Source organism: Chamaea fasciata, unplaced genomic scaffold (genome assembly GCF_029207755.1).
Source record: "Chamaea fasciata isolate MVZ Bird 193981 ecotype frontalis unplaced genomic scaffold, bChaFas1.0.hap1 SCAF_5, whole genome shotgun sequence".
In the NCBI taxonomy this organism is placed as follows: domain Eukaryota; kingdom Metazoa; phylum Chordata; class Aves; order Passeriformes; family Sylviidae; genus Chamaea; species Chamaea fasciata.
The window spans coordinates 34,999,360-35,021,796 of record NW_027094090.1 but is presented as its reverse complement, the minus strand read 5'-3'; the positions used below and the strand labels follow the sequence as shown (position 1 = coordinate 35,021,796).

The 22,437-nt window shown below is 35.7% G+C and overlaps 1 protein-coding gene across 6 annotated transcripts in view; it reads right to left on the bottom strand.

The window, feature by feature from the left end:
- CPSF6 (cleavage and polyadenylation specific factor 6) overlaps window positions 1-22,437 on the bottom strand; it is a 34,272-nt gene that overhangs the window by 1,026 nt on the left and 10,809 nt on the right. Inside the window, exons 3-11 of one of the 6 annotated variants that reach the window (XM_066183218.1) lie at window positions 21,448-21,551; window positions 20,559-20,704; window positions 19,736-19,909; window positions 18,111-18,615; window positions 16,800-16,892; window positions 15,680-15,810; window positions 15,186-15,339; window positions 14,414-14,608; window positions 1,564-6,875 (exon numbers count right to left, since the gene is read on the bottom strand). In XM_066183218.1, the coding sequence (XP_066039315.1) occupies window positions 14,419-14,608; window positions 15,186-15,339; window positions 15,680-15,810; window positions 16,800-16,892; window positions 18,111-18,615; window positions 19,736-19,909; window positions 20,559-20,704; window positions 21,448-21,551 (1,497 nt within the window). In that variant the 3' untranslated portion in view covers window positions 1,564-6,875; window positions 14,414-14,418. Of the gene's footprint in view, window positions 1-1,563; window positions 6,876-14,413; window positions 14,609-15,185; window positions 15,340-15,679; window positions 15,811-16,799; window positions 16,893-18,110; window positions 18,616-19,735; window positions 19,910-20,558; window positions 20,705-21,447; window positions 21,552-22,437 lie in introns of those variants that run through there. The other 5 variants (XM_066183220.1, XM_066183221.1, XM_066183219.1 and 2 more) reach the window with 5 other exon arrangements.

Here is a 22,437-nt window from a genome sequence, read left to right as displayed (position 1 = left end):
TTTTGTTTCCTCTACAGAGACCTGTACAGTTACCCATTGGGTTTAAATACAGTCATGAATCTTTTGTTCTTCCAAGCCAATCAGATTAAATTTTAGACTTATTTTTGAAACTGTAATTTTTTCCCAAATGAACACCGATATTCTCACATAATCTTACCAGTCAAATGGCAGAGGCTCATCAAAGGCCAAAGGTGGAGCCAACAGCACAGAAAATGATACCAGTAATCTAAGCTGGTACAATGGATAGAGCTCGTTTTGTGCCAGACTGAATGAACTTTGACAACTGAATGAATTATGGAAGTTCACCACTAGAACGGCACAGTATGGCAATGCAAGTGGGCTTTGTGTATCCAACACAGAGATGCGTTTTACATAACACAATGTTCTGCTTTAGCAGTAAAAACATTTGCCCATGTAACCCCAGTATCAAAAGTGGTTTTAAATCATCTGAGGATGGATACTGTCACTGGTACCAAACCAATGTTTTGCATGAAATGAGCTGACAGCAGTTCAGCCTGCCATACAGCTGTTTTACAGCCACTGCATTTAACACTCACATGGTTTTGCAATGGTTAACATCTACCAGATTTAGTCAAAGCATGAAACCAGATTAAAAAGTTCTATCATCAGTGGTTTAATGCCTCCCATAGAGAAAGCCCACAACTCCAAACACTACTGCACTGAGTCCAAAAATGTAATTTTAAGGGACTGAAATTGCTTTATGCACATGCTTATTTTATTCCCTTCAGTTAACACAGTTCGTGTGGGTCACTGTATTTTACAGTGTCCTGGGTTGAAGTATATTCTATCACCATCTTCATGAACTGTTGAAACCAGGTGAGGCAGGGCTCCCTGCCTCCCCCCTCTGGATTATCTTCTGTTAATGGGCCCATCAGCACCTTTGCCACATGACTCACAGATAACCCCCTCCTGGACTATCTCCTGTTAATGGGCCCATCAGGCCTTATCACATGACTCACCATCCCATTGTGAGATGCTCCACCCAGAGGGAGGAACCAAGCCTTCCAGCCTGGATATAAGCTGAGACTCTCAACACCAGAGCTGCGCCTACCTACTGGACTCCCAGAGGACAAGAGCTACTGCTGGATCTTCAGACCCATTATTTCTACAGGATCACCGCTTCAACAGAACCACTCTGCTTGGACTGCTACCACCAGAGGGTGTCAGATTGTATTCTGTCTTTGTCAGTGTTCTTGTACTACTGCATTTATTTATTTCTTTTAATTTTTTCCCTATATAATTATAATTCTGACTTACGATCTCCCACTGGTTTGATTTCAAACTAGTACATACAGAAAAATAAGGTTAGCTTAAAAAGAACTCTGCACTTCTCACTGGTTGTAAACTCTGCAAAAAGTCCAGATAAGGACAAGAATTAGTATAAACTATTTCTAGATTCAGAAGTAATTACAGCACAGAATCTAGCTGTAACTATCTTAGAATGTCCACCCTCCAAGTTTTAATGTCTGAAAATTTGAAGTCTGGCAATAATGAGAATTGCAAAGAAATTAGACAAGCTGAAATGAAGACAGACAAAATAGATTTTTAATATAAAAATGATCTTTATTTCTTCAATACAAGGTAAACTACTATTGCAGTTTAAGACCAACACAAAAGTTGGACAGCAAATTGCTTAACAGTCTCCTAAAAGGCTGAAAAAAAAGAAACCTATGAAAGCTAAAAGTTGTGCAATATTTCAGATATAACATCTAAAAAAATTAAATTATCCATAAACTTACAGATAATTTAAGTACCTCTGCTGAAAATGTATTGAAATCCACATTTGCTAGGATACCATCTTACCTTGTGGAGAAATGTAGGTCTCCAAAAACTCCAGTATTCAACAGACTCTTTGGCCTGCCAGCATCAGGGAACTGTTTACTATATATATATAAAATCCTTTGGAGTCAGGCATTCTGACAGGCATCCATTTCCTTACATTTTGCATTGCAATTCTGCATTCCAACTTGGACAACCCCCCTCCTGTATTTCAAACCATTTCTTGAGCATTTACTCATATATCCTTGTGCAAAGCGGGAACCAGGAAACGGAATGGTACAGGAAGACAATACAGCCTTTTGTTTAGAAAGTCAGCAGTGCTGGTAATCGTCATAAAAATGTTACAGTTTACCAAATAGGAATGTATTTCACTTTTAAAACACTTGGCTTTTTTTTTTTTTCTTCCTTTCTTATTTTAAAAAAGGACAACTGCAGTAGTAAGGAATATGAATTTGTAATCACTTATATTTATAAAAGCACACACATTCCTCATTTTCTTACATCTGAAGATAAAAGGAATGTCTGTTTCATAATGTGATAATAATATGCACAGTTTAAAATATTTTCTATTACAAAATACTGTGTACAAGAGGGTGAGGCTGAAGTCTATTAGCTGAATATACTCTAAAGTGTTATTTCTGAAATCATCTAAAAATCACATTACATGGTATGAATAGATGGGAATTTTACAACTTAAATACTCCATTCCATCAGGATCAAAGGTATACTCTCTACTACTTTCAAGAGGCTTCTGTAAAATTAGTGTATTTAGACGATTTAAGCACAGGCATAGGCATCATCCCAGAACCCATTGCAATCACTAGGGCTACAGAAAGGGTTCAAGAATTAACAAATGTATCATATACAAATGGAATAAGGAGCTTTGTCATATTTTCTCCCACATGGGGGAAAACAAATCCCACAGGAACATCAAACTGATGAACTTCTATACCCCAAACTGCTCCCTAGTAAATTTAACCTCTAAAGCTAAACAGAAATCTAGAAATACATGAGATGTCAGACCTTAATGGGGCATGGGGAGGAAAGGGGAAGAAAGCAAAACAACTACAAAACCAAAAAAACCCCAACTCAACACCCCCATCCACCCCAAGCCAGTCTGAAGTATTAATTGCAAGGCATAATTGCAAGAGACAGTATTTCTGCATAAACATCATGATTCATCAGCATGCTGCAACCATTATGTTCAAGACCTGTGCAGGTAATTACCAAAATAATTTCAATCTCAACTGAATCCACATTGCTTCTTTTCTCTGTTATAATTGTTATTTTGGAAGGAATTCAAATTAATTCATTTTTTATGCGGACATTGACCTGCACTTTCCTCCTCTAAAACCTAGAAGGATTTATATTTCAATGCAGAAGCAATGTAGTGTCTCAGAACTCTGAGGAGTACTGGTCCTAAACGTGCATGTTTTATATTTAAATCTACATGACTGACAGTATCTTAATGATCATTGTATTAGGAAATTTAAGGCTGTATCTCAGTTCACACAAGAACCAAAGACGATTTTAACAGGCTACATAGAAAATTCTATGAATAAAAATGGGAGCAATATCAGTTTAACCTGTACACAAAGAGCAAGTGGATAAGGAAAGAAAATCAGGAATTAAGTATTTCTACAAAGAATGCCATGTATTTTACGAGAAACACAGATGACAAGTATATACAACATTTAAATCTCCAATTATCCACGTACAACTAGGAAAAAAACATTTACAAGGGTTTGGGTATGCAACTAAACAATCAGGTAAAAAAATACAGTTAGAAAAACTAAGCCTCACCAATTTGAAAGGAACAAAACCAGAAAGTACTTAGTCCATAAAGAAAAAAGCTGATGTCTAAATTTAATAAAAATATCTTGTTTAACACAAAAACCAAACAGCTATCCAAGCTTATAAGCCACAATGTAAATAAAAATTTGAAGTTCTGACAAACATTTTTCAAAATGTAATCAGAACAAAAATTATTGGCACAGAAAGCAAAAAGGGAATGAGGAAAAAAAAAGACTATACAGTTTCCAAAATGTTCTTCTTCTTAAGTACTTTGACCTGTCAAAACATACAGTCCTGTAAAAATTTTACTTTAAAAAAAACTCCCTCTACTTCTAAAACACAAACCACCTAAATATGTTCTGTTGGTAAAGCACCACCACCCCTAAGACACTACTTGTTAGTTTTCTCTTTCAAGACAAAGGACATAGCCTTAAGATAGTATTTTTCAATGATACTTATAAACTCAATATTTGAAAAAAAATTAAGTATTTCCTCACAGATTATTTCATCCTTTCATCAGCAAAAGGAAATGAAATACAACTGAATGAATATTAAACAGCAGTAGCCATCATGGCATCACCACCACTTAGCAAGTTTTCAAACTGCCATTTCCTGCACGTGCACAGGAAGTTGCAAGAACCTTTAGTAAACCAAGACTCGGTAAAAATTCTACTACAGATCCAGTTATACATGATGTACATTAGGCATATTCCTTTTTGGTGTCTATCACGGTCTTTGGATTTTTTTCTGTACTTTTTTTGTTTTATAAAAAAATCTAACAAAGGAAGCTCACAACAACAAGAGAGTATTATCCAAATTGTAACACAGTACATTTATCAGTTAAAACTAAGAATTTGGAGAACAGGCAGATATAATGGGCTTCATACAGGGATCTCACCTCTCAGGTCACAATCGTCGTTCTGTTTAACTTGTTATTTAACCCCTGCTATTCTCCTGCTATTTCCATTGCCAGCAATGGAAATATGTGAGTGAGAAATTACACTCTATGTAAAAAGAACAACAGTCTCAAATCTATTTCAATGCGGACTAAAATATCACTTCCTACATAAAATGCTTGCAACATTACTTTCTTTTATTTTAAAATCTACGCAATGGAACATTACTTACCTGCTGCTTTTCCAGTATTAGCTATTCCCCATTAAACTGCTACAGGCAGGTAATTTCTTCCTTAAACTTATTACACCCAGTAGTAAACAATGTTTTTAAGTAAAGAAAAAAAAGTTACAACAGTACTGTTTGTAACCAATACCTATTCACAAAAAAAAAATGCAGGAAGTGATTCATGACTTGCTTGATACAACTTTCAGTTTTACAAAAATTTTAAAGGCAGTTTTCATTTTCAAACAGGATTAAACAAACATGTGAAATATCTTCTCAGTAGCAAATAGTTCAACAAACACCAGCGATCCCATGCGTGAGGAACTGAGGTACACAATTTAGGAAAAAAAGAAAAAGGGGTGAATCTGAAGCTGTAGCCAAGTCCAACAGCATCAACCTGGCTGCAGGAAACCTGGTTGAATAGTAGGTGCCAAAAATATTAAGAGCATTTCAGGCTTATGGAAAACTTTTGTAGTTGCACAAGCTACGGACCCCAACTCACTAAAGCATAAAAATCAGTCATGTATGCAAATATGACACTTAAAGCATATGTTCACATTCCTTGAAATCTATGAAATGTAAGCACATGCTTTATATGCTCTGAAAAACCAAACAGATTTAAATGCTTTCCTGAACAGAGTAACATTTTAAGTCAGCTGTAAAATCTTCAAAATTGGTAAAAAAGAAATCAAGAGGCTTCAAAGAGTTGCCTCTTAAAGCCATCTGAGGTCTTGAAACTTAACTCAAAACATTAAGTGCAGCTATTTGAAGGAGTGAAGACTCCAAGAGCATGTCTGTTACACAATGCTTTACAACAGACTAAGAGCGAGCGAGCTTTTGCAGCTTCTCTGAAATTTCTATTTGCTTGCATTTCACACTTCATGAAATTTTAAACAAATTCTTTAATTTGACGCCTACTTTCACTGTGTGCTCCATCAATTTGTTTTTAGGTAAATTTACAAAACCTCATCTGACAAATTTAATCAGTGCCATTTTTTGCTAAGACATTTAAATATTGCCCAATGGTGAACAAGGACATACAAATGTACCTTCTCTTTTATATGCATGTGTGAATAAACCCCAAAGTGTTCAGAAAATACCAAACCCATGAAGTCATAAAAATGGTAACATCTTGTTTCTTCTGGCACATTTCTAATATACAACTATGTACAGACTGCTACGTCCTTGGGGGTGGACAGGGAACACACACAAGCACTATTACTATAAAACTGTAAACAACTGCAGGATTTTGGGTGTTTTAAACCTAACCTATCTACCCCTCATTATGGGCAGTTTAAGTTCATATGAACAGTTTAAGTTTATATTACTGTAGTGTCAATCAGGATCAAGGCTGTATGAGAGAAAAAATTTTCAGTGTGCTAAAAATCACAGACATGGGACTATCTCTCCTCAGAGCAACTGACCACAGAGAGCTGCAGTTTTTACAGTTTTATAAGTCAATTAGCAAATTCACAAGCCACCTAGGTAAACACTACTAAAAAGCGAAACAGAATTAAAGGTTTTACGTAACCACCTATTTTTGTATCAAAATTGAGTGGGAGAGCGCAACATTAGTACGTTTAACTCGCTGAATGCAAGATTAGGTTGAGGCATATGCAAGAACTATTGCGATGTTTTTGAAGACAGCATCAGTGTTTTCATTGTAACATTATCTTTAAATATTGCTGAACACATGACTTTCCCTGAGGTGTAAACATCAAATAACTTGAACAGCTTTACACATCAGCCCCATTAAACAGTTTATTACAACACTACATCTACTGTAATCAGTGGTGCTGTGTACAGACATTATATGAACAGTTTAACATGAACAAACTACTATAAAAACAAGCATTTACTTGACTTTCTTCAATTGCTTGCACATTATAATTGCCAAATGTATATAACCAGTAATAAAGTTGCAAAAGCTATAAGGTTTAAATCACACAGGTTTCCCTCAAATAAAACAGTTAAGCAACATAAAAAAAAGTAAAAGAGCTACTGGTTACCATGTATGCAGATTTGCTTTATTCAGATCTATTCCTGTTCATATTATCCATGAATCCTTACAGGCTCAGTTCAATCACATGAAGCAAACTGCCGGACAAGCATCTTTCCTTGAAGAATGTATCTTGTCTTGCACGCTGTTCCTCTTCCTTCAGCTGTAATGTGTCAAAATTTGTGATGTAGATTTTGCTAGTCCCCAAAACACACAGAAAATTGTTGGCTTATCTATACATACACAACTCGTGCATCTACTTCACCATGATGTTAACTAACACAAAACACCCAGAAGCAGTAGCTACTCATTTGAAGTTGTTCTCTAATACAGTAATTAAAAATAAGATAAACGTTGCTGTACAACAAAGTTGAAAGAATATAAACTTCACAGTTAAAGCATTGATAATGAAGAAGTAACTACTGCTTCTGTGACTGACTGCAAAATTGATATAGAACACTTCCTAAAGTATGCATTCTGCAAGAGTAACTGAACAAGAATTTAAAGTAATTTTACCACAATTAGATTTTTACATTTTTTACTTGCCCACTTACATAAATTTTAAGCTGGTTTGACATTTAAGTAATTAATTGATTGTATAACGAAGTGGATGGCTCGCAGCTCAGTAACACTTAAAAGCACACAGGATCTGACACCAGTACTTCAAAAGACTAGTGGCAAGCTGGATGGGGTTCACCTCTAAAAATACACATTTGCAGTTATGCACAAGAACCCACTTTTCAAGTAATACAATGTAGATTTGCAGGTTTCCTCACCTACTTGCCCTTGAAAAAAACCCAAGCCCTACTTCCTATTCTCATCTATTTTGGCAAATCAGGGAACCACACAATTCAAAGTTAATTACTGCAAGAGTTCACAAAATACTTGGGATGGTATAATTCCATACACTGGATTTCAGTTGAATTCCATTACAAAACAATTAGCTATCTTAATTTCATTAATAATTCACAATTTCAACATTCAACAATTTCAAAATACTTTCAATCAAATTCTTTAAAAAACCCAACACATTAAATTATTCATTTGAAAACCAAGACATTTAGAGAAGCAATTTCATGAACGTGCAACAGTACACAGCTGTCAAATATTCTTCTACTAGTACAGTAATTTCAAAGTTGGGAAAACTAAAAACATAATTTTTTTTTCTTCATTTCCTCAAAGTGACTGTTAACTTAAAAAAAATTTCCAAAGTATAACCAAGTAGATCCTATACACTACAGTATGCACATAAACTAATCCCAATCAGCGAGTGAAATTTCTTCTTATTCACAGATTTTGTTCCCAGGTCTTGAATGCATCAACAAGTAACTACTTTTGGGGAAGTTCCTTCCCCGGAGGCCAATGTTTTCATAGGAGTTGTGTACTTTTGAAATTAATTAGTAGCAAAGTGACAAAGTGCTACCTCCACAAGAAAAATATGTATGGAGTTGTGAGCTAAGTTAGCACAAACAGGCAGGAGAGAATCTCAGTTTTCTAGTGGAGAAAGTCAGTACCTGACAGCTGTGAGACTGCACATCAGAATTTGCTGCTCTCATCGTACAATTGCTGCAGCCAGAATTATGGATCTTTATTATGTCTATGGCAACAGTTAACAGATCCAAAGTGCCCTATATACGGTTTATAGTACTACCATAAGAAAGCTTCAGTTCCTGGGAATAATTTGCTATATTTGTAAAGGCACTTATAGAACTACAGGAACTCTAAAGAATGCACAATAAAGTGGATTTAGGATTAATGCTTTTTGGTATAGGGCTCTTAAGATGGTCAGCACCACACTGAGCCTTCATTTTTAAAAGCATGACCAACTAAAATCCAAAGTGGTGTACATTTCGGTTCCAAGTATTCTGCCACTTTTATCTTGGCAAAACTGGAAACCCTTGTGGTTCCGAAAAGAAGTAAATCTGTATGGATTATACCTGTGTGCTCAGCCCTTTTCAGTATTCTACAAGCAAGTAGAATATTGAAGCAACAAAAAACTTCTAAAAAATTAAATCTCTAGTCAGTATTTCTTGGCATCTTTCCACCTGCCTCAAGCTCATGCACAAACTATCTGTCCCAGGCACGTGTTAGATTCGTACAGTTTAACACCAGACAGCAATCAGTTTCTCAGCATTTCTATCAAAATTTACCAACTCTATCCAAATTTCAGACTTAGGTGTTGAAAAGAAATTTTGTCATTTAAAAGTAAGGGTTTTATGCCAGAACATTTCACAAATGAAATTCCAGAACTTGAGTGATCAAACGTTTTATGTATTTGTGCAAGATGCAACTTGAGCACTTTTTTACCCACAAAGACACAGTCTTACAACAGAACCCAAATAGATTTCTTATATATATATCAAAAGCATCTTGCAATAGGAGCTCTATTTTTTCCTTTAACTCCAATTATCCAAATATTCACATAAAAGCTTTAAACAGCCTTTAAAATTTTGAAAATTTTACAGCAATTTTAAAGCTGTATATACATATACCCATCAAGTTTTATTATAGTAGTTTATTTTCAAGAGATTGAATTTCAATCTCACATGTTCACATTTCAGTAAAATGCACAATACACATTTGTTATTATTTCCTAGAAGCTCCTATGAATTACTTCATGTAATTCTCCTTTATTTTATTCTATACATGAAGAAAAAGAAATACACAAACCAAAAATCCCACAGAAAGTATCAACTTAAAAGCCAAAAATGTCTTTTTAATTTAACCTGCATTCCAGAACATCATAAAATACCCCAAATATTCTGATGCTTTAGCTATAACATAGTGAGAAAGAAGGAATTTCAAGTTTGACTTTCTATTTGTCTTTCAGCATGTAAGCAGAGATACACATGTGGCTCTGTTCTGTTTACCATACACGTACAGACTATTTTTGTCAGCACTTGCACCTTCTCACATTTGCTGCCTCTTCCCTCCTCCTATTATGAGTGTACTTACCTGCTCCCTTTGTTCAATCTTAGTGTATAATTTAAGATAAATACAAGGACGATTTCACGACTGTATAAATAATTTTACATGGGGGAAAATCCTCCTAAACTAATTTCATTTGTCAGGTATCTTTCTTCTATTATCCCAGCCTGTCTATTCACCAAAAGTAACTGATGAACAGAGGTGTGTTCAGGAAATTCAATCTTTAGTTTACAAATTAAAAAGATCTGAATTATTGGCAATATATATTCACATTAATATATGAGAAAGAGACAAAAAGGTAGATCGAGCTGCCACAGGAAAACATAAAAATGAAGATCTCTCATGTGTCTCCTTTTTTTTTTTTTTGGTAAAAAGAAATCTTAGTTCTCAAACCACAATGAGCAAAAGTAAAAAAAGTGAATTTTTTTCATTTTTTGAAGAACATTGCATCAAACCAACATTTTCACTTCTGTGTTTCATATGCCTAGAAGTTTCTTGGGGAACTTTTCACATAGTTCAAATTTGTCAAAACTAATGAATTCACAAATAAAAAAGCCCAGGATATGAGGAACAAAAAAATAAAGTGTGTCTAAAGACACCTCAGAAGTCAATAAAATTACAGCAACATATTCATGGGAAAAAAGTAATAAAAGTTATGCATTTGAAAATAAGTAGCGTAAGATATTTCATTAATTTTTTAAATCCCTGTTTCTCCCTCAAGAAATTCAGATTCATCACTGAACATTAACTGACAAACTCTATGTTTCTGCAAAGCACCAGAGAAATGGTAAAACAGACTTTAAGAAGCACATAAACCAGTGGTTCTGCTTGCCTCTGTCATGCTATGCTGGATTTCAAATACTGAATCAGATGCACAAAGCATTATATCTCTGGTGAATGCTAAATACAGAAGAATAGTGCCAGCCCCACATAAAACACGCAGTTAAACAAAAAAAAAGAAAGATTAGGTAAACAATATTCCTAATTCCTTAAGACTAAGACCTGATGTAATTCTAGACAGGTATATATACCCAGGTCTCGAATAATGGTATCACATGATTTACTTAGTATTAACTAGAAGCTTATTATTAAAATAGCCTATTAAAACCAGGCATTTGCCAATTCTTTACAAGGTTTCTTAAAAGGCTAATTTCATACTTCACTTGATGTTTAAGTGGTTATTAGCAAAGTTACAGGACCATTCCAAATTAGAGAAGCAAAAATATAATGAGTACCATGTAAGCCATCAGTACCATTTCCCCTCCTACTGACACAAAAAATTCCAACCATGTTACTTCTGGAATCACTCAAATGCTCAAAGTAATTTCAGAGTGATCTGAGAGCAGTTTCTGAGGAACCATTATGAGCCTCAGACTTCAAATTATTTTGCTTACAGTGGTTTGAGAGCTGAAAGAATCAGAGAATAAACATGAAATATGAAGTACAAAGTCTACATACATATCAACTGTTACAATGTTGTGGTTTTGTCTTTGCAATTCAATCCAAATCCAGTTTAAATAGGAAAAAATCCATCAACCCAGTAACAAAAACATAAAATGAAAAACTTGACATTCAGCAGTTATAGAAATTCAGACAGATTAAGATTGGGACAATGTATCACCTAGAAATACATTACTGATTATCAGTTTAAAAAAAGTCCTGCCTAGTAAGTCAGGACTCATGCTGATGAAGTTACATTACTGTTCTGTTTGTACACATTAATTATGCTGTTAATTCTTCTAAATGTCATTCTATTGGGTTCTCAGTTTTATTGACTAATCCAGGTTAGACATTTGTCTTAAATTCATTGTTATTTTTTATATTTACAGGCTTTCTATGAGCGAAGGCAAGATGTTCCAAGGAAGCATTCAGTTTACGGCAATTCAGGAGTATGGATTGTCAACGTACATGAAGTCTTACTCAAGTGAAGGCACAAAAATCTTGCAACAATCAAAGTTTAAATCATTAAGTGTACAAACAGAAGTGTAAACACCAGATATGGTACAACTAAACTTTTTAAGAGTGTTACTGTTAAAAACATATTTTTAAGTTATTCCAATTTAACCCATCTCTATAAATGTAATACAGTACAAACTGAATTTCACTGTTTACAAAAGTTATCACAATGGACCCTTAGAATCCTTCTGAACTAGACGTGTAACACTTTGGAAAAAATGCCAGTACAGTATCACAGTCATGACTATAGGTACACAGTAAGGAGAAATATAGGTGCCATTCATAGGGTGCAGGCACAGAAGCAACTTCATGTTTTCTGGCAAAACACAGTAATATGGGGAATAACTCGGTTCAGCACTGTTGATATTTATTAAATGACTGAGTGTTAAATCAGTTTATGAATATTATTCTATGTAAAAAATGAAACAAAAAATGTATGGGAACATACATCTTAGTGGAAATGAAACATACAAACCAGGAGATAACTGTTTCTTTTATATGTGTGTGTGTATAAATATATAAAAACAAAACTACAGTAAAGCTCTTCTTCATTAAGACAGCAACAAGACAAAATGTTTACAACTTAACTTAAAAAAAATACCAAATGCTTTCATTTACATATAGTATACTAAATTTGCCATTTAAATCAAATTCTTAGGACCTATTTTCTTTGCACAAGGGAATCTTACCAAGACACCCTTTTGAAAGAAAAGAGAAGTCCCAGCACACAACAAAGCTGAAGGATCTCGCAAAAATAATTCCCACCTGAACTGAGACTGAAATCACAGCCTCAGAGTAAGTTGTGCTTCGGAAATTATAAAACGCAACCTAATGCTGTTTGATATATAGTCTTGGGGTAAGAGAGTAGGAAATCTGTACTTGGGACAGTAAATCTGCATCTATGTGCACAACACTAAATACACAAAAATTAAAGCTAGATTAGTAAACTATACCAAGGGTTAAAATAATTATCTTTCATTCTAGGCTATTAACAATTTTTAGTATGGTTTGCTCATCTCCACCAGAAGGAAAACACTCTGAAAATGCATCCATTATTTAACTCAATGGTTACCTCTATTAGTAACAATTATTCGCAAATATCAAAAATATGCAGTTATTATAAAAGGTAAAAATCCAGTTCAATAAAAGATATTACATTTACTTTTGTTGTATCTGTATTTTTACGCTCTCTTATTTTGCAATTAAGAACCAGAGTTGATATTTTTTACTAAATTCCAGAAACATTTCTACCAATCCATTTTTAATAGCAAAAAGTGGCATTAACTGAAATACACTGCCAACTTTATTTCAGCTGCCATGTTTCACCTTCCTATTTAAGCCTTTTAGTCCCCTTCGCTACGTCAGTTATTTCTTTTTGTGTCCCCTGCTGGTATATGAACCTGAGACAACACCCCACTTAACTTTCAAAACACTAGAGCATTTACTATCATAATTTGTTCTCTCCCCATGGAGTGTCAGTGACACAAAAAGCCTGACTGAAAAACTGACATTTAACACATAAAGAACTATATTTTCACTTAGGACTATATTACACTTTATTTGACTTTTTAAAGTTTTGCTCTATTACATCTATAAATGAACTTCCATGAATAAAAACCACATCAGATCTGGAAACTAAATCTGAGGTTAAATGTAAGAAATGGAAGCTGCGCAGACAGGCACGTCTACAAGCTTCAATTTCAGTGCAGATGTAGTGAAAGTTCTGTCTAAAACAGAAAAGACCACTCGGGAGTCACTATTAGGTAGGGTTGGTTTTTTGGGTTTTTTTTTTAATTGTCAAATATAAGGAATCATGAGTGGCTTTAATTCCCAACCCTCAAAATGGTACATTATATAATGTAAACATTTCTATGTATTTTAAAGCAGTACATTGAAAAAAACCATTGCTTAGCATGCTACTCTAGCTGTCTAGAGATCTGATGCATACAAGACTTCAGATACATGAAATGAAAGAGTGCATTAGTTTGTGAACAACCAGAAAAGAATCAATTCTAGTGTCATACACTTGTTTGCTAGTCTTCAGAGAATGACTTTACTACCAGAAGGGGGACGGACTGAAAAATCAGGGTGGTGGGCAACAACTAATAATAAATTTTACTGAAGTTTAATACCTGGATTTAGCTAGAAGGCAGAAGATACTATTACACATTTCATAAAATAAAGAGCAAAATCTGGTTATATTTCCTGAATTTGACTAAAATTCACCAGCAATAAAAAACACCCCAGAAACAAAAACAACACAAAACAATGAAACCCACAAATACCAATACCCACAAAATCACCACCGTACCTGTGCAAGGACAATAACTGAATGGACATTGAAATAATCCACACACAATCTATGAAGAGCTAAATGCTGCAGTCCTTACAGAAGTATATTTTAAAATACAAAATTAGTATTTTTAAATACAATTAAGAAATAAAACTGTAAAATTTATATAATCTTTTAAGATTGCAAAGAGAACAGTCTGACTTACTGCCTTTTGAAGAAGTGGTTCAATCACATTTCATAAAAAGTGGGAACTCTATTATCAGCCAAAATAAAAGAAGCGGCATGCAGAATGTAGAAGATAATTGTACAAATACTTGCTCCCTCCCAAGACCAGTTACCTGTTGTTACTTACCTATGTTGATGTCAGGTGCTGCAAGAAGAAAGTGATTCAGTGCATACTGCAGGATTATTTAAATACAGAACGGTATAAATAATGTATACATGAATGGTATAAATAATCTCAAGCCTAGAGCAGTTACTTTTAGTAAGTCAGTAAAGTTCAAGAACAGGACAGAAATGCTCACCTTCTTTAACGATGACGATATTCCCTCTCTCTGTCTCGTTCTCTGTCACGATCTCTGTCACGATCACGATGCCTCTCTCTCTCACGGCTTCTTTCCCGGTAATAGTCATCGTGACGATCTCGACTACGTGATTTGTGGCGCCTGCTTTTCTCTCGTGACCTACTGTGGTCCCTCTCTCTGGATCGCTCACGTCTTCTAAAAGAAATTACTTCATTAACTTTTTCTTCAAAATACTTGTCCATCCCAACACCAGTCTTGTACTCTGCTTATGAGTATAAATTTGACCAAGAACAGATTTGAGGGAAAGATCTGTTCATTGTGATGCAGGTGTACTTTTGTATATAACTTAAAAGATACCTGGTATAAACAGTGGTGGCTAAGAACTCATTTACAGGCACCCACTATCTAATGTAGCAAGGAAAAGTCAAAGTAGATACTCAGAATGGAGGATGACTGAAATCAGCTGAGGGAAGTGCACCACATCTCAAACAATCATTACAACACAGCTGCTAATGTGCATATGGAAAATACTGGCCAAAACCACTAAATAAAACTAAGAGTTAAACTGCAACTAGTCAGATCAATTTTGAAAAGTGGGTTAATTAAAAGGCAGCTTTTCTAGGTTCAGGTAAGCCTTATTTGGTCCGTTCACATATTTCCTGTGCAACTCGGCAAATCACTAACTTCTTACACACCTTAGTTCCTTCTCTGTAAACTAGTCCTGCACTACACCTTCTCTTTCTTAACAGCAGAAGGAAGAGGAAAGTTTTACCTGGATCCAGAACCATAAGACTTGGACTCAATTCCATGAAGGCAGTCCTGAAGAGAGCTAATAAGTACTTTGCAGCGATCATCTGCAGACACTTTGGACTGTTTGATTAAGGAAATTGCAGTTACCAAGGTCTCTATCGCACTTCCATAGTCCCCTGAAAAGGATGTAAGATCAGGATCAGAAAATTATGCAAATTAAAACACAGATTTTTATCTGTAACAGTATTACCATTTTGAGTATCTTCTCTTAAACAGCCATCTAGATAAACAACTGTAGCACCACATACTAAAATACTGTTCAGATCAGTACTCAGAAGGTTTTCTTAGAGACTAACTGAAGCACAGCACAAAATCAGTCATAAATTGTATCTAAATTCAGCACCCTATCAGGAAAATGTGGCTTCAGGCCTTTCAGATTCCTAATTAGAAAAACAAAAAAACCCTGTAACTTCTTTTCAACTGGATAGAACAGCAAACACATTAAGTTTTACTAACCAGCACTGGCATCTGATACAGCTCTTGAAATGGCACTGCTTGAGATCGCCCTATTTCTATTCATGATTTCTTCAAATTCTGCTTCACTTAGAGGTGTCCTCGCAGCATCCATTTCTCTGCAAGCAATAAAACTAGTATTTAAAAGGTTAAGGAGAACTTCAGAAGCTATCATTGCAATTTCAACAATCCAAGTGTGCAACTTTAAGCAGTGACAAACAGAAAAGAAAGCAGGATCTGGGTTTGGTTTTGGTTTTTGTTAAGGACCATTGTTACAGTATAAAATCCTGAAAGCTTAAAAAAACAAACAAAAAAAACCCCAACAAACCAACCAAACAAAAAAATCCCAAAAAACCCAATCAAGACATTGCTGTATAAATAGACTTTTTTTTTTGTTCATCTCATCTATTTCAAACATTGTGCAGCACTTGATATTGTGCTTGACAAATATTAACAATTTTCATAAAATCCTTGAAGGTACATAAATAGATATTCCCAACTGAATGGATGTGGAAATACATGTACATAGGCAATGCAGCTTTGAGCAAAATTAGAGAAAATTTTCATAACAGTACTGGAATCAGAACTATATGATCCTGTTTCCCAGACCTTAACTAAGACCAGAATGCTGTAACTTTTGAAAAACAAATATAGTTCTCATCTTTAAAACACTCAATTTTCTGAATGATATGTCAGCATTTTACAGCAATTTTTTTTTTTTTTTAAATTTCTGGTCAAGTTCAAGGTACTCCAATTTAATCTCCCTACTAGACACAGTAAGGAGGAAGCAATAAAGCAGAATCCTCATACTCATTTCACTTCAATTATCAGCTACCTATACAGGGTTTGCAAAGTAACAGAAGTAAACCTCAATTTTCCCAAAAGTTTTGCAGTGTCCTATTAGCCAGTCTCTGTGTCACACAGAAAATTTGGAGAAATGTGTTAAGAGATAAATGCTGAGACTGTCAAACTGGCCCACTGCTTGATATTTCTAGAACAGTGTTAGTTCTTCTGGTAGAAAGAAAATGCAGAATAATAAGCAATGCTATCCTCTTAATTGCAAGAAGTGGAACAAGATCCTATAGCCAGTTTAGCATAAGAGGAAATGTCTAAAAATTCATACCTCCCTGAGTTTTGAGTATTATTTTTCGTGTGCCTCCCATAGAATGGAATATGTAATTTTTCTCTTATGGACATGTTATTTCCAGTGAAACGCCTATGATATATAATTAATGACAATTTAAATAGTTATGGATGATAGCTTCAACATTATTAATGAAAATACTGGACAGTAAGTTATACTGTCCTATTCCCACTCCTTCCCTCCCCAGACATTCTATAAACTGCAGACAACCTTGATTTTTTGTCCATCAAAAAACACCCAACACCTTACAGTCTTACATTTCAGGCAATTAAGCCAAATTCTTGAATTTCTATAGAGTTTTTCTGTATGAACATCACATGTACAAATGCTTGGGGGGGTTAAAACTTTGTGGTAAAAAAAGAATCAAAGCACAGCATCTTTGCAGGAAACATTTTAAGCCAGAAAAGTGTCTCTCATGCTAGCAGTAAAATTACTACTGAAAAATTCAAATCTAACTATGTAAAATGGTCTCTCTTACAATTTATGCCAATTTTTTTTTACGAATACAAATATGGTGAAAATCAAGAAACAGCAGCAAGACAGAGATGCTTGAAATCACAGATGAAAAAGATGTTTCAAACAAGCTGTGAAAAACTTGACAAGTCAAGTCAGGGACTTAAGAACTCTGTCACAGATAGGATTAACCACAGGAAAAGCCACTGCTACAAACACAGCAAGAACGCACCAAATGAACGGAAACATCTTGACAGGAAAGGAAGGTAAAAGTCTTGCAGTAAATTCACACCTGGCTTTTAAGACAAACACTAAGTTCTAATTAAATCCTGAAGAAAAGGGGACAAGCAATGCTGCTGAAAGATGAAAATGGTATGAGCTTGGTATGACCTCAACATATGCACATATTCAAAAAAGAAAACTCCAGAGCATTCTTAAAAGGCAGCCTGCAAAGCACGATGATACAGGTAGAAGTCAGAATTTCAAGTTAAGACAAAAGCACAATCAGAAGCTGCTGCATAAGAAGTGATATATAAGTTTATATGTAGAACACATGGAATGATGAGACTGCCAAATACAGTGAAGACAAACAGTTCAGAGCTGAAAAGGGAAGTGAGATTACTGGTGTTGCATTGTAGGATTTTCCTCCTGCTACAAATATGTTTCTCAGATTTATTCCCTTGGAGAAGTTAAAAGGGCAAACTACAAGATTGGTGGGATCCCTTCTGGCTCTACTTCTAATTTTTCCTACCATTTGCATTAAAAGGGAAAAATCAAATGCTTCCAACAAGAGGAGTAAAATCTGCTACCCAAACACATTAGACAAAAAGAACTCACCTTCCAGGTGGCCCATAGTCACCTCTGTCATATGGTGGAGGTCGGCCATACGGATCTGTCGGAGGTGGGCCACGGCTGTCTGAAGTGGGTATGCCACTATTAGCAGGTGGGGGGAAGAAAGCTGGATTCACATGTGGTGCTGGTGGTGGAGCACCTGGCGGTGGCCCAGGGAGATGTGGAGGAGGAGCAAGAGTCAGGGGTGGCCCAAGAGGGCCAGGCGGACGAGGGGGAAATGGACCCGGAGGTGGAGGTGGACCCTGCTGAGGAGGTGGTGGACCTGGTGGTGGCCCATAGCCTGGAACTGGTGGTGGAGGGCCTGGAGGAAGTGGCCCCAGTGGAGGCTGACCAAAAGGCTGTCCTGGAAACAGAACTGGTGGTGGTGGACGGTCACCACGATTAGGAGGTCCAGCTAATGGAGGTGGGAGGACCTGACCAGGAGGTGGAGGGCCTGGTGGGCCTGGTGGGCCAGGAGGACCTAAGGGTGGACGTGGGGGAGTCTGTCCAGCTAAAATAAAAAACAAAACAACAAACAAAACAGACAAACAAAATTGAGTGAATAAATACAAAGAAATAACTTTAAAAATTCTTTCTTTTTTTTTTATTCTTAAAAATGACAAAAAAGAAACCAACCCTCCCTCCCTGAACACTGTGCAACATGCACAAGACATGTTGTGTTCCTGCTCTAGGTCCAGTAGCTTAGAAAAGTTTTAACTTATCTGTATCTATTGATACTAGGTATCCAGAGACATGTGGAAAAGAACCTTGTCTTAAACACTGACAACTCCCCTCCTCAAATCATTTCATCACCTGCTGTTGTTTCCAAAACCCACAAGAAGATCACAAAAGCTACAAAACATTGCATCTTAGTGCAGCTAGTCTTTCACATGGGTCTTAAGATAAAATACATACTAAAAATATGGGAGAAGCTGTACTGGAGAAAGTAATGTAAATGCAGTATCCAAACCTTCTTTTAGATTCTCATTACTGTTTTTTTCCATTTGACTATGTCCCTTGGACTGTTGGTAGACAATCTATTACTGAATGACATTTACTAAAAAATATGTCAGCTGAAAAAAGAACATCACTACAGTGCAAACCTAACTGTTCAACATATTTCTTCTGTATCAGATACCTAACTAAACAGCAAGACCTCCTCTTCAAATTTCTGGTGTTTTAAGTGCCTACTAACTGACCTGTCAGTGGGCATGAATCAAAGCTGAATTTCTGATCACATGCAAACTTGTACTAAAACAAGAAAATTAGTTACTTTACACTCTGCAACACAGGCATTCTCAGCACATATAGCAAATCAGAAAATCTCAACTACACTACACTAAAGTCAAATCTACTTGCTAACATGATCTATTTAAACTTTTTTTCATACTTCAATATGTATATTGACATAGTATAAAGAATGTATCTAAAAAAGCTCTTGTCTTGCTACCAAATTTACTAGGTACAACTTTCTGTTGAATATCAACAAAGGAACAGTCAAATCCTACAATCTAGCTGTGAACACTGCTTATGGCTCATTACTGAATTGCCTTGATCTTTATCATCTCCCAAATAAGTAAGCCACATTGAAACACAAGTAAGATTGGAACTCCATATATGCATAATTTTACCTGGGAAAGGCGGTGGTGGCCCTCCTGGCCCTGCCGGTCCAGGGAATCTGTCTCCACCTGGAATGGCACCTGGAAAACGGCCCCGACCTCTGTTACTAGGTGGAAATGCTGCTCTTGAGCTTCCTCCTGGGGGACCAGCTTTACCCTCCCCAGACATCTGGCCAGATTGCGTGGCTGCAATGGAAAAGCAAAAATTTCATTACATAGATCAAAACAGGTTAAAGTATTTCAACACTTGGTCTAAAGTTTCATGCAGTGCTAAAAGGCATGACCTTATGAGCACCAACTTGCTCCCCATACCCAAACCCAATGCATTTGGGGAAGAAAGCATTCTTTGCTAAAATACTATGCCTCACACTAAAGGAAGAGGATTTGGAGAGACGGCCAGTCCTTACTTCCATGAAGCCCAAGGCCACACTGGGAAACACAAGACATGGTGCTGAAGTACAGCATGGAACCTCTCTTCCCCGTTCTATCATAAATACGGACTGTCCACACATCAGAATTTAGTCCAGTTTGTCTACAAATGTTAAATTTCTAAATGCTCTTGTGTTTTGCACTTTTTAAATTACACTCACAAGAAACTGAGGAAGCATATCCAGCTGTTAAGACAAGAGCTGCACAAAGCTCCAACCTTTTTTCAGAATGCAGCAGCTCTTCAGTGTATGAAGAGGTTTCTTTAAACAAAGATACAACCTCATTCATCTGGACTCTAAGTATTTTATGGCTATTTTAAACTGTGTAGAAATTATAAGATGCTGCGCTAAAAACTTGCCATTCTACTTTTTCTGCTTTTCCAAGACAGCACTTAAGAAAAGCTTACTTTTCCTAGACTGCATTTCAAATTGACTCAGAAACTGTTTATTACACGGGGTTACAACAGGATTCTGCCCATGCAATTCTCTTTTAGGCAACAAATCCATCAACTTTTTGGAGGATGCTTCTGATCCCACACCCACAAGGGCAAACCTGAAAGGAAACAAAAAAAATTACACCACAATTTGTTCATTTTCTGACATCCTGATGTGTCATGAAAAAGATTACACACAGTAAGCAAAAGAATACTTGACAACTAGACACAGAAAATGTCTCAGAGATTTTAGTCCAGTTTTCAGAACAGATAAAATAACTTATCCTAGGACATAAAAGAAGGAAACCAAAGAGCAAGTACAAGATACATCAAAATTTACCACAAGAAAGGCAGCTTTTTGGTGGAGTATCAACAGACTACATAATGAATTCATATGACCAAGTTATTAAGCATACACTGCGTGCTCGTTGCTGCCAAAGAGACAGAAAGGCACATTCATGCAGTGGAATTTAGGCTGTCAGTGAAAAATGGGCTCAAGCACTTACTTTAAACAGTTAATGGAAAATAAAGATGAAAAGAAAGACTTAATAATGAAGGTTGGGGGAACAGCATTTACACTGAAGAAAAACAAGCATCACCACCACACCAACTAAAAATCCAGGAATGGTCTTAAATGAAGATGACCAATAAGCTTTAACTCACAAAATAATGAGACACGCAACACCATCACAAAAATTTATACCTGAAATTCAAGTCATTAGTATGAAATTACATGCCAAATCATTTCAGGATCAATAAGCTAAGATGAGCAGTTCAAAGACTGACAATTATGAAAAATGAGAACTCGTTCCCCTTTCAAACTTCAGTCCACACACAGAAAAAACAAATGACAAGTTCTTACCCTTTAGACTGGCCATTAGCACGATTTTCAAAAAATTTTATCTCCAAAATGTCATTTACCCCCAGTGAATGAACTGCTTCAGTTAAGTCTTCATCTGTTGTCCACTGAAAAATATTTTTAATATTCAACTATGAGAGCTTATCTATAACATCGGGCAAAGGGCAACTAAATTTTCCATGGATTTTTGAGTGTGTGTATGTGAAAGTAATCCAGAGAAATACTTTTTTCAGGCTGTCAATATATTCTGACTTTTGGAGTAGTCATTTTTATTTTACCATTCAACGATTAGTTCAGCTAATTCATGCACATTTTACTGACTCCATTCATGTACTTCAAAATGGGACAACTTAAGTCAATCATCAAGTCCTTTACTTACCTATTAGCTCCTGAAATACTGTAATAACTAATGAAAAAAACACCCACAGTAAGAAATTATCAAAAATAAAAGAAACTCATATTTTTATCTTTTAAAATATATTTTTGTATCTGTGGGCCTTGAAGAACTTGATTTCATGTAAACAGATAAAAGCTCCACCTAATTCAGCTACTGACCAGCTCTTGCACTGTTTGCTTAACTGCAATTGATTTTAAAATGCTTTAATTCTAATAAAGGTAATTGTCCTAAGGGCGACTGCAGCTTTGTGAGTTATCATAAACCTGTTCTTCTTGGACAGAGAAATAAGCCTCAAGACAAATACCTGAAAACAGTTATGCTGAAAGAGTCACTGCCGATGGAAAAGGCCCTGGAAAAATGTGAGAAGTAACTTCAAGAAAATCCCAGAGAACCTTCAACGTCCTTTTAAACTAAAACCTTCAGCAAGAGTTTACTTTAAAAATTGGGTTTTTCAGTAACCTTGAAGTATTTAAAGGCACGAAGTATTTAATAGTTTAAACTTGTTCACTTCTTTCATTTATTTCTCTGAAAACCTTAAGAACATAGTAGCACAAATATTCTTTCATAACACTTAAAACATGACAGAAACACTGAAG